The following is a 12,476-nucleotide window of genomic DNA, read 5'->3' as shown; positions in this document are numbered from 1 at the left end:
ATCGGCCTTTGCCTCAGAATAGATGTGGGATTCAGATGCAAGGATCACAAGCTGAAACTGACCATGATCATATTTCTACACTTCCAACAGCAGTTGTACTCCACACATGACATAGAATAATAATATAATCCTTTATTCCATTGAGGTCTCCTATATTTCATACAAAATGTTAGTCACAGAAGCAAGATATCTAACGCTAGTTCACCTTTATCCGTGGGGTACCCTTTATCCGTTGTATAGACAATCGGAGTATTTAGGGATATCAGGCCGACAGACGGCTATTTCAGATTGGAATTAATGTAATATTGCAATTTGAATCGAACCTCCATCAACTAGATATCCCTAATACCTTGTTCTGAAAAACAACGGATATAGGTTACCATGCGAATAAAGGTGAACTACCATTATCGCTCTTGAGACGTGGACATATTTTTATTACAGCAATAATGAGGCCGTCCTCAGGATCAGCTCACACCTCGAAGGAAAGAAATATGACGAGGTTTAACTACGTACAGCTCGGAGGCCACACGTTATGCTTTTGTCTGTGGTAACGGCGCACAGAATCTCATTAATCACTATTGGAAGGCTTTCCAGCCTGACAACTATGATAGATGAGATACATTACACAGCAACAGTTATTGTAGCTCTCAATTTACCTGTAATAAATCGTCAGCACGGACATTGGACAAGGCAGAAAATGGCAAGTACAGTCAAACCTGTATTAGCGGCCACCTTTGCATAGCGACCACCTAGACACTTTTTGTCGGTCACTTGGATTTTTCCTATTTTATTTGGTGAAAAAGATCAGAAGGTACTAAAATCATGTGTAGCTCATTGCTCGGTCAATTGATCAACATTTTCAACATTTTCTCTATAGTGGCCAAATGTCTAGAGTGGCCACATTTCTCCAGTACCTTGAGTGGCCGCTATATACAGGTTTGACTGTACTGAGAAAGGTAAAATGTCCCAGCAATCTAGAATTTCTGATAATGTTGCAACTTACACAGTTTATGCTCTACATGATTTCAAAAATCCATGAATTCTGCAGCTACACTGTTTTTTACATACAGCAAATATAAACACATTGACGGATGGAGAGCTTGTACCATACATGCACATGGAAACTTCTGCGAAAGTGCAAAGAATTGTGGGATGTTTGAACTTTGAATTAATTTTTCTTCACCTGCCATCCATGTAAGGAAGAGTGATGGTCTATTCTGGTGAAACTAGCTGTTACCAGTTAGCTATTTGCAGCGCAGTACCATTGTCTACCATGATTTCACAAACAACTAAAGAGACTGGTTGCAGACGTAAGTAATGTCACCTAAATCAACCAAGAGTCCAGCAAGATTTGAGAACCATTTTTGTCCTGCCTACAGAATGAAAGACTGTCCACCATTTCATTTCTCTTTTTTTCTGCAACCTATGACCAAACTAGGTACCAGCCTACTACCAGGTACTTTACTTATCAAACTTGCAATATTTAGCCTAACTTACACAATGAGCAATGGTGCAAACAATTGAAAACTGCTTGCTTTTAAGATTCAAAATCCAATTTGACAGAGCCTGACTATAGTCCTAATTTCCAAAGTGCAAAGGCAGGTTAGCTAAAACCTTTTTGTCTTGCCCCTTATGACTGAAGATGGATTGGAGTATACCAAATAGATACAGAATGTTTGATGATGATTGATTGTATTCAGTCCAGATTTCTTGTATAAGTTAGTCACTATCCTCCCCAGAGTCGCTCTTTTGACCATCTTCACTCTCACTGCCACTTCCACTGACGCTCCCAAAGATCTCTTCTTCATCCTTATTCTCATCTTCAGCCTCGCTCTCGCTCCCGCTCCCTGCATCGCTGCCCTCCTTGTCGCTTCCCTCCTCCATCCTGTCATCACCCTCAGCCTCACTGCCGGACTTCTCTTCACGATCACTGTCATCTTCCTTCTCGCTCCCGCTCCGCTCGTCTCCACTCTCCAGGTCACCACCTGCATCAGGAGGGAACCAGGCAAATAAACAAACAATAAACAAACACAAACAAACAGGATGTAACATTTCATCTTCCTTCTCACTCCCGCTCCGCTCGTCTCCACTCTCCACATCAACACCTGCATCAGGAGGGAACCAGGTTCAGTTAAGTTCAGTTCACCTTTATTTATACTGGTAAGCCCTGTTGGCCAACATGATTTAATAGAAAGCAAACAGGATTTAATATTTCAGCTTCCTTATGGCCTTTCAATGGAACTGTTACAGTACTATTAAAACATGCATGCTACAGGTAGATTTTAAGGAAACTAACGACAAAACATTAATATTTTTTATCAAAACTGATCTGCAAATGAGAGGGGTAGCAAGGGGTTGGACATTTTAAGGGCATACTACACAAGTAACATCAACTTGGAGGCAGTCTCCCTACATGTACCTTGGCCTCAGGGTGATTCATTTTGATACACAGTGATCCTTTTACAGGGGATAAGTTCTTGCGCAGGGCTCCAGGTGCAGCCATTTGTCATCTGATAATTCATGGTCTGCCGCTGTACATGGACCAGTGCAGGTTAGGTGCAGGTAGACACCAAAAATACCTGCACAGCTCCAATTTCACCTGCACTAACCTGTATATGCAGGTGGTATTTCGAGCCCTGTGTTCTTCCCAACCTTGCTGGGGAAGTGCAGCTGATTCATCACCGCCATGTCGCGGGATTAGCAAAGTAACTACCGACCATCCCTGACAAATCACTGTGAATACAGGTGTGACAACTCCAAAAGCCAAGGGGAGCCTCCATTCTGGCATGAAGAAAAGGAACGTAATGCTTAAACCTCCCCGTGGCCCAATACAGCTCAAAAGAGATGTGAGGAGAATAAAGCCAACATCAGATAGCACTTCTTCACCTTGAGGAATGTTACTTTCAGTGTAAGAAGCACGATGCCAGCTCAAGACTGCTGTAATAGCTAGGTCAGTGTAAGAAGCATCGTGCCAGCTCAAGACTGCTGTAATAGCCAGGGGTATAATCCGCTGAATGATGAGCTGGTGACAAGTTGGGATGGATCTGTAAGAGGGGCTCCTGACTGATGGGTTTTGTAAGGCTCTACATGCCACTACCACAAATCCAATGGAACTTTATGTGCCTATTAACCACCCACCGTTGCAATAAAGCTTTCGGAGTATTGGCTTCTTATCGGAGAGGTTTCACATGAAGGCTATCACAACTCAGCAGTCTCACGGTGGAAATCTTACTTTGCAGAAACTCCCATAGTAAACACTGAAGGTTATCGCTACTTTTTCAGTGATACTCAAAAGCACCTCTCTGGTCAACTAATCCAAAGTAGTATGATAGAAATGACAGCACCAAGGGTATGTATACATGTATTGGGTCTTTCTATTTGAGCTGGAATCTTTCTAAAGTTTGTACCGGTAAGCTTCAAGAAGAGCCCCCTCCCTCCGTTCATCTTGACTTCCAACAAGTACAAAATTGTCTCAAAAGAAAGTCTGCCATATGATTATGAGAGAACTTCTTACTGTAGCTCTCGAGAGATTTTCTGCATTAAAGACCTTATGACTGACTACACAAGAAATGGCTTCCTGCTTCTCCATCAATAGTAAGAGGTATGAATAGCTACTCAAATGCCATCAGTACTCAGGGCTCGAAATATTGGGTGCATGTGCACCCTGGTGCACCCAAAATTGGAGCTGTGCACCCAATGGGTGCACCCAAATATTTTCTTAGGTTTATGTATGTAAAGATGTCATATTCTTGACACCAAGAAGAATTAAATAGCTTTTAATTAAGTTTTGTAATTAGTTTTTTTTAAACATTCTACTTTGTTTTATGTGGTGCACCCAAAATATTTTTGGTGCACCCAATTCTTTAAGCTGGGTGCACCAGTGCACCTAATCCCCAAAATGAATTTCGAGCCCTGGTACTGCTTCCATCCTGGCCGATAAAGGCTTGTATAGCAGGCTAAAGATGATCTCCTCCTGTCCAATAGCATAGTGCCAGTTGGTAATGAACTTGCCTGGAGAACTGCTTGCCATGCATATGGTCCGTATTGGATCTGGCATGTTCAGTGACAAATTGTGTAGCCAATTTCATGGGATGAGAATGAAAATTTCAGTTCAGTTTATTCATTTAACCAGGAAAGTATGCATCGCCTACTGGCGTTTTTCAATGCCTCCCGGGGGGCCGGGAGACTCCAACATAAAATACAACAGTACTAGTATATACACAGGGCTCGAAATACTGGGTGCATGTGCACCCAGGTGCACCCAAAATTGAAGCTGTGCACCCATTTTTTTTCTGTGGGTGCACAGGGTGCACCCAAATATTTTCTTAGGTTTACGTATGTTAAGATATCAAAGTATACTACTAGTCTATACATCATATTCCTGGCATCTAAGTATTTAAAAGATGATAAAAATGTCTGTCATGGAACTTCTTTAAGAATTTAATAGCTTGTAATTATTATATAATAAGTTTTGTAATTACAGAATGTAGTTTTTTTCTGACATTCTACTTTATCTTATGTGGTGCACCCAAAAACGTTTTGTTGCACCCAATTTTTTAAGCTGAGTGCACCAGTTCACCTAATCCAAGAACCAGATTTCCCCAAGGCAAGAAGGATGGGAGCCTTCCCCTGTACAGGATGCAGAATCACCCAGAAACAACCAAGATGGGGACAGACGTGAACTCCTGTTTGATGTACACAAATTGCTGGTGAGATTAAGGGAATGGAGCTGAAGCTGCCAGGACGAACATGATACACGCACAGATGTGCCTTACTTTTCCCACGAGGGATTTTGGAGATGGCTTTGGAATCTTTTAAGTACCACCATTTCCATCTCCCTGATGCTACGGATACAAAAAAGGCACCACAGAAAACCTGGAGTGATCAGACAGTCCAGCATAACTTCCATCCAATCCTACTCACTTTCGTGGGTAAAACAAGCTAACAGTAACACACTGTTAATAAAGATAGCAGAACTCCTTGCAAATAATCAAGTCTGTATCGGTATGTTTTACATTGCTGACCCCTTCCTACCTAGTATTTACATGCTACAGACATACATGTACTGTACATAGGTACATATCATATCTGCATTGTCTGTGTGAAACACATTATACCAGCAGGAAAGGGTACTTGGGTATTTTGTAGCGATAATTTTGCATTACTCAATACTTTGCTAGAAGGAATACCGAAACTAATGAAATCAGTTTTGGTATTCCTTCTAGCCCTTATGTCAGCCCTTATTGTTATGTTAACTAGGATGTTAAGTTTTATCCTATACCTCTATTTTGTGCTTTGTGTAATAGCTCTTGCCATACATTGCACCGTGTACAACTGTCGTGCAATAAAGTTCTATTCTATCCTGAAACAACCCATCAGATAAGAGTATACGGATGCTGGCTAGAAACCTGGCATGAAGGAAACATGGCCTGAATTGGAATATATCCGTGGAAACATCAATACAGTGTAAAGCTATATCCTTGACTTGAAGTGGTTCCTGTAATCCACAAATCTCTTAATATATCAGCCACATCCTCAGAACATTCACCACTAGCATGATGAAATATCAGAGAGTAAGTACCAACGATGATGGAACTGCCTACAGCATGCTATATCTATCAGTCTGCACTGGTATCTTCTAGGTAGTTTGCACTTTCTTCTGGTTACTTTATCCTAAAGCCACAATAAGGCAATACCAATTTTATTTGCTTCTTCTTGGATTCGTCTGTCCATTTTTTTTTCACTTAAGAAAAAAAAATACAGTCCTGAGAAAAATTAATGTTTTGCTATCACAAACCTGTAAATATTACCATTTAGAGCCAGATACACATAATTTCAGTCTAAAAACAATTCCTTTTATTCAGAACATTAATAACAAATCAAAGAAAGTATGTATAAAACGTGAAATCAAACTCCTCAGGCTGTCCTTTTTTATTTAAGCCATATAGCCATTAAGCCATATAGCTTCACCATGTAACTAAAACAACAGGAGCTAATTGACTCATTTGCATTAACTGTGTCTTAGCCTTGATATCCTTTGAAATCCAAATTGTCTTCAGCTTGACTTTGGCTTAGCTTTGTTTTCTTTGGAATCCAAATTGTCTTCAGTCTGAATTGTCTTACAACCTTTCCTATTGGACATCTGAAATTGTCTTAATTCATAGTTAGAGTATAAAAGACCTGTTTCTTGCAGATCACTTCAGTGTCACTGACGAAGGAAAGGGGATTCTTTCCGAAACGTCTGACCGTTTCAAAACCATATCCAGTTGCTTGAGTAACTATTTTTGGCGTATTTCACCCCAGACCTTTTGAAAAAATCAATTTTTTTCTCTATCTGCCAGTCCAATTTTTTTCTGAAAAAAATCCGAGAAGCAGCAAAAAAATTTGGTGTGGCCTAAATAAAGCATGACCCATGACCCATAACCCATGACCTTACCTAGTTCATTGTCCCCGTTGATGCCAGCCTCTTCCTCCTCCTCTTCCTCCTCTTCTTCCACCACTGGAGGCTCCAACATCATCAGCCGATTTTGCTGGGGAAAACACATTAAAACAGGTGTTACAGGCCGTTTTGCTGTTTATCTCTACTCTCTGGGTGATTTCTATGATTAAATGGGTAAAACATTCCTAACATCTTTTATACCTTAACTATGAATACAAAAGAGCTGAAGACAATTTTGGATGTCCAACAGGTAAGGCAAAGCTAGCTAAGACAAGGTTGATGCAAATGAGTCAATTAGCTCCTGTTGTTTGGATTAAGACCAGTTTCTCCCAGTTCACTTCAGTGTCACTGATGCAAGATGGTGGATGCCATCTGAAACGTCTGAAAGTTTCCAAAATCATATCCAGTTGCTTGAGTTTTTTGGCGTTTATCTTATTACCCGGATGTCTAACTTTCATCGACGTATTCCTAACATCATGTCTAGATGCGCTGCAGTGACAGTCTCACCTGAGCTGCGCTCTCTTTCTCCAGGAAGTCCCTGTGCTTGACGACCAGCCGGGAGGTTCTGGACTGGATGCCCTGCCCGCCCTTCGCTCTCCGCTTACTCAGACGCACTCTGGACAAACAGAAAGGATTCATTTATTCATTTCTTGGTTTGGCTGTTCAGCGCACACAGCCAGGGCTGCCTGACTAGCCTGTGGCCACAGTAAAAGCCAGGTAATTGCACAACGGATAACCACACATTTCTGTTAATTGCACGGAATCCCAAAATTCCATGGTGGTGCAGTCAAGCTGGATAACTTAGCTTTGTTGCACCATCCTGATAATTGCACGAACTACGCTGGCAAATCGCGTGTGCAATTAAACTGCTTCTACTGTATTACAAAGGGCTAGCCATGCTGAGGAAAACAGAGACAAAACAAACGAGATTGATTGAATGAGATGATTCATCAGAAATGTTACCATCAACACTAATGATAGGGGCACAAAGTCTTACTGAACCGGTGGAGTTACGTTCAATCCTCCATTATCTAGAGATAAACTCGTACTAGTTAAGGAAATCTCAGTAATTTCTTCAGAATCTTAATTTTTTCAACCAGTTACAAGCTTTACCTTGTCTCCAGCTCGTTGTAGTAGACGCCATCGTCCTTGAACACCACAAAGTAGTTCTCCTCGTAGCCTCTGCTGGACTTGTTCTTCACATTCCAGTTGTACTCACGAGCCATCATGTAGTCATACCTTATAAGGAAATAAAAGGATATCACACATAACATTCGAGTTACTAATATAAGATTCTAACAAACAAAAACAAAAAATCATGCATCTAAGGAAAGTCACTTTAACCATTTAAGCAAGTTTGTCAAGTGGGATGCAATAATGCCTTAACTGTAAAAGATTACAACTGCTATGATGATTAAACAATCTTTTCCTACAATATGTATACACTGTAACCATAAAGGAAGTTGAAAGAACAGGTTCTAGCCAGCATGCGTCCTTCCATCTTTTGATAGAATTTTGCAGCTGGGGCCAGAAAAAATTTTTGCCCATTCCGACCTCTGTGACGGACAAAAATCAGCATGTAAAGATATTAAACAAATAGAATTTATCAAAGATCTCCAGAAATTCAGGACAGATGCCCTTGAACCAAGCGGAGTCTACTCTACCAGCAAAATTTTCCCCTCAAAATGCAGAAAATAGCGTTTTGGAGGGTCTTAGATTTTAAAAGTTTCCTGGACCCCCCTAGGACCTTTGCATGGAGGCTTCTGGCACTCGACGGGATTTCCGTTCACAATCCAGGGGACAGAAACAAAAATTCAGGCTGGCTAGCACACTGTGAAAGACAAAAGCAGCTTTAGACTCATTGATTACTATTACAAAGTGACTCACTCTTCCTCTGGCATATAGTCCACTTCTGACTCCTCCTCTCTCTTCCTCTTTGTCACAGTCTCCTCCACAGGCAGGAAATATCCCACAAACTGGTCTCCCTCCTCATCAACCATACCTCTGCAGGGGGACAGTTAGTATGTGTTATATTATATAACCATACCTCTGCAGGGGGAACAGTTAGTATGTGTTTACTACATGTGGCTACAGTACCGTAACAGGCCACTAGGGGGCCAAAAATCTAATCGTTTCCAGGTCTGTACCCACATACCCACAATCCATCCAGGCGTTCTCGAGTTATGCTGGTCTTCTACATACATGGATACAAAGGTAAAGGTAATTACATAAGGTTTTCCTTTACTCCCAAACCAAATTCATTATGCCCATACTGTACATCGTGATTTTATTTTCCCACAAAATAACAGTTTCAGAGCTTCCACATAGTCAATCAATCTATCACTGTATTGTTGAAACATGCAAGAATTTTCTCAGATATCATGTAAGAACTTTTATTGATATCTGTTAGAAAACACCAATCAACAATATCATATACATAGCCAGATACGATGACGTTAACTAATCAGAAGTCCCAATTTTGCTCCCTCGTAGGATCTACAATATGGTGGTCACAGAGAATGAGCATGCCTCATGACATCCAGGGCTTGTTACCATGCCAACACAGAGCTTGTTACCATGCCAACCCACCTGATCATGTTACCATGCCAACCCACCTGATCATGGCTTGTTGCCATGCCAAACCACCCGATCATGTTACCATGCCGACCCACCTAATCATGTTACCATGCCAACCCACCTGATCATGTTACCATGCCAACCCACCTGATCATGGCTTGTGACATCTCCTCCACTGCAGCAGGCACAGACTTTCCCCTGGGAGCCGGGTCGGTGTCGAATATCACCTGAGCGCACGGGAAGGCCCAATTCTGCACAGGAGGGATTTATTCATTACAAAATGTGACAAATACATTGCACAGACTCTCAGGCAGCATTGCTGATATTGGAGTCTATCTACAGAAGGTATGCATTATCAACCTTACCAACTTTGAACCAGCAACATTCCAGTAGACAAAACAATACAACTTGACTTAACCTAATTTCAAGAGCATGTACGCAGGGTCTAAATATAGATGTGGAGCCTGGAGGTACATGTATATACATTCAATGTGACAGTAAACCTCACCTCACCTCAGTAAACACATGGCAAACATTTACAGAGAATGAGACTACTGTTACTTGGATAGACATTTTGTATTTACTACACATGTATACAGTACATGTACATGTTTGATGATGATGACATGTTTTATATTTTGCATGTGTCTTGTTTGAAATCAGCTGAACTCCCGGGGATTATGTGCTTCACTGTCTCATTCTTTCACATCTAAGATTAATAAAAGCAGTCAGTATAAAAGCAAGATATTAAAGAGAGAAATATATTTTCTGACAGGAGAAAAGCATGGAAGCACAATTACGCATCCAAATTATTATTCCACAGGACTGGTACATAAAACTTACTTCAAAGTCAGGGAAGAACTCCAGCACCTCCAGTGGCTGCACCCTGTCTCCCTTGCTGTAATGATGTGTGATCTGGGGAAGACAAGTCAAGAATATGTAGTGGCTCCATTGTTATTCAAGAGGCCAAATCCAAAAAAAAACAGAATTTAGATTTAAAAAAAATTCAATCAAAGACCAAACCCTTTGACACTTACTGGAGTCTTGACATCTTCAAATGTCTTTTCAATGGCTGCGATCTGACTCTCCCTATCCTACATAGGGAAAACAATAAGCATGGTTACATGTGACACAATAAAAATTACCATGCAAAAGCGGTATATAAGATTAAGAGCTAGTGTGTTTTATACCTACTCATGAGCAATAAAAATAACTGGAAGATTTCCTATGTTAGGTATCCAGGAATTAGAGGAGTTGGGTTACATCTGTGAAGGAGTGAGGAAACGAGCACTGGACAGAAGAGAGTGGCAGGCCCACATCAGCACCAGCTGAAATGCATTCAAGAAGTGTTTCTTACCTTGTATATGTCCTCCTCTTTGAACTGTTTCTTGATACTATGTCCAATCCTGAAAAATAGTGAGCAGCATCAGCATACTGATTATGCTGATTAAGCATAACACATTTATCAAATGTGATGAAATACTCACATACCATGAATCCAAACTACCTTGTCACTTTGTTTTAAGATACATGAACAAAACACTGATGCAACAAATGCAGTATACAGCTTTGGGGACAAGATTTGTAGCCAGAGTCCTCCCCAGAGGATGGAATAACCGAGGCCCTCCACTATACTCTTGGCCCAGCTCCCAACTTTTGAAACTTAGTGTGTTTCTTCCCTATTTTCTTGCTTAGTTTTGCTAAAATTAATGAAAATCCACAGATTTTTGTGCCAAGTGGCATCACTTTTCCAGTGAGTATTGTCTGCAAAAACTTGTGAATGGGCTATGATCAAAACAATAGTCATTTTGCACTTCACAATAAAGGAATCACTATATATTAGATATATTATACTTGTAGTATTTGACATCCTCTGTCATTGCAAAATGAACCCATTTTCGTGAAAGCGCAGCACATTGGTCCGGGTTATTTCTGCCATCCTCCACTATACTAAAAAAAGTCTGGGGAGAACCCTGGTAGCGCTCAACATGAGCAGAATATGGCTAAAACAACAATCACATCAAAAAAGTTAGGAGACTTACTTTGTTTCTGCCTTTTCACTGCTGGGTGTGAACCTGTTATACTCTGTGGAGATGTACTCTGTTCTTCTCAACCACGACACGTTCTTGGCGTGATGTCTGGATCTGGGAATCGAAGTAAAGTGTAACATTGTTATGAGTGCACAACAACAACAAACAGCAGCTGCCAATAAATATCACTAGTAGTTGTACAGACTGATGAAAGTGAAGCAAGGACATGACATTGCACACATGCATTTGGACCAGTTACAAACAACTACATCCCAAGACTGATTAGTATTTGGAATGGGCTAGATGGAAACCTGAGAGCCATGGGCCGCTGTGTCTCTCAGTCCTCACATATAACCACCTTCAAACGACAGTTGTTAAAACACCTACACAACCGTTTCACACTGCTCTATGATACAGACACCCCATGTACCTGGACATTGTTCTGCTCCTGTTTGACGTGCTTCCCAACAAGAGCACGTTAATCGTTTCATTTTGTATTCATTCATTGTGCACTTTGTATATAATGTTATAGTTTGTTTCCGATTATCACTGTATATACCATTTGTGATTCTTATCATTTACTTGAATGTGTACTTTGTTTTGGGGAGACAACCTGCAGAGGTCGCATTTCACCTGTTTTGTCTCCCCACCATTTCTATATGGGAAGTCCAATAAAAAAATAAATAAACAAACTATTTGTTTGTTTATTGCTTTACCTCTTGGAGTCCTGTGGGGTTGACATGTCCTCCTCTAGCAGCTTCTCATCTAACGGATCCAGGTAAGCTGTGGAGAAGGACAAAAGTCTTGCCTCATTCAGACATATCATATTTGTACATGAATATTCAGCCCTTACAGACAGCATGAACATGATAGAGCTATGTGTTGTGAGCAGGGTTGGTGACTGATTTGACTATCTTAAATTTGAATCTTAGGAACACTAGAGAGACCACTTTGCAATATGTCCCATATATCTCATATAACTATGACATTCCTGCATTGGGACAGATGAAAATGCTTCATTCACATTGCCCTTACACAAGTCAAACAGACCCCTTTGAACCATACGAACTGCCTTTGTCACTACCAAATTGTAACGCCTTGCGCTCATCCGTAAACAAAGAATGTGTCTTCACCGAACCCAGAAGACCCACCAGTATCATGAAACAGGCCCGGTGTATCGCGAATATTCACCTCCATGCCCGCACACATTTGGTCTAATGTTTCCAAATATCACTATACAATTGAATATACGTGGCTATTCCCCTTCCCTATTTGTGTGAAATGCTTTTCGTGTTTCATTTATGTCGTAAATCAGTTGGGCGGAGATTGTAACATTAATCAAACACCTGTTTTCTTGCTGGTTTGGGGAAAACTTTGTCAAATGCATTCTTTGTTTATGGACGAGTGCGATGACGTTACAATTTTGATGT

General features: G+C 40.8%; 1 protein-coding gene across 1 annotated transcript; it reads right to left on the bottom strand.

Moving 5' to 3' along the window:
• Positions 1–1,456: 1,456 nt before the first annotated feature.
• On the bottom strand, positions 1,457–11,872 carry LOC118420676 (RNA polymerase II-associated factor 1 homolog). Its single transcript, XM_035827573.1, has 12 exons — positions 11,763–11,872; positions 11,059–11,160; positions 10,374–10,422; positions 10,054–10,110; positions 9,860–9,931; positions 9,164–9,267; positions 8,327–8,443; positions 7,553–7,678; positions 6,947–7,055; positions 6,437–6,530; positions 2,058–2,105; positions 1,457–1,937 (listed from the first exon to the last, which is right to left on the bottom strand). Exons 1-12 carry the CDS (start codon positions 11,870–11,872, stop codon positions 1,720–1,722), a joined length of 1,206 nt encoding a protein of 401 aa, XP_035683466.1. The 3' UTR covers positions 1,457–1,719.
• Between the last annotated feature and the right edge of the window lie 604 nt (positions 11,873–12,476).

This window comes from Branchiostoma floridae, chromosome 1, assembly GCF_000003815.2.
Source record: "Branchiostoma floridae strain S238N-H82 chromosome 1, Bfl_VNyyK, whole genome shotgun sequence".
Classification (NCBI taxonomy): domain Eukaryota; kingdom Metazoa; phylum Chordata; class Leptocardii; order Amphioxiformes; family Branchiostomatidae; genus Branchiostoma; species Branchiostoma floridae.
This window is presented reverse-complemented; position numbering and strand designations above follow the sequence as displayed.

Bases quoted from the DNA above. Each gene is read 5' to 3' on its own strand.
- LOC118420676 (XM_035827573.1), bottom strand. From the start codon at position 11,872: ATGATATGTCTGAATGAGGCAAGACTTTTGTCCTTCTCCACAGCTTAC. The intron at 7,679-8,326 runs GTGAGTCACTTT...TTTCCTTATAAG, and splicing joins GACTATATGCCAGAGGAAGA to GTATGACTACATGATGGCTC. The intron at 7,056-7,552 runs GTAAAGCTTGTA...CTGTTTGTCCAG, and splicing joins TACAACGAGCTGGAGACAAG to AGTGCGTCTGAGTAAGCGGA.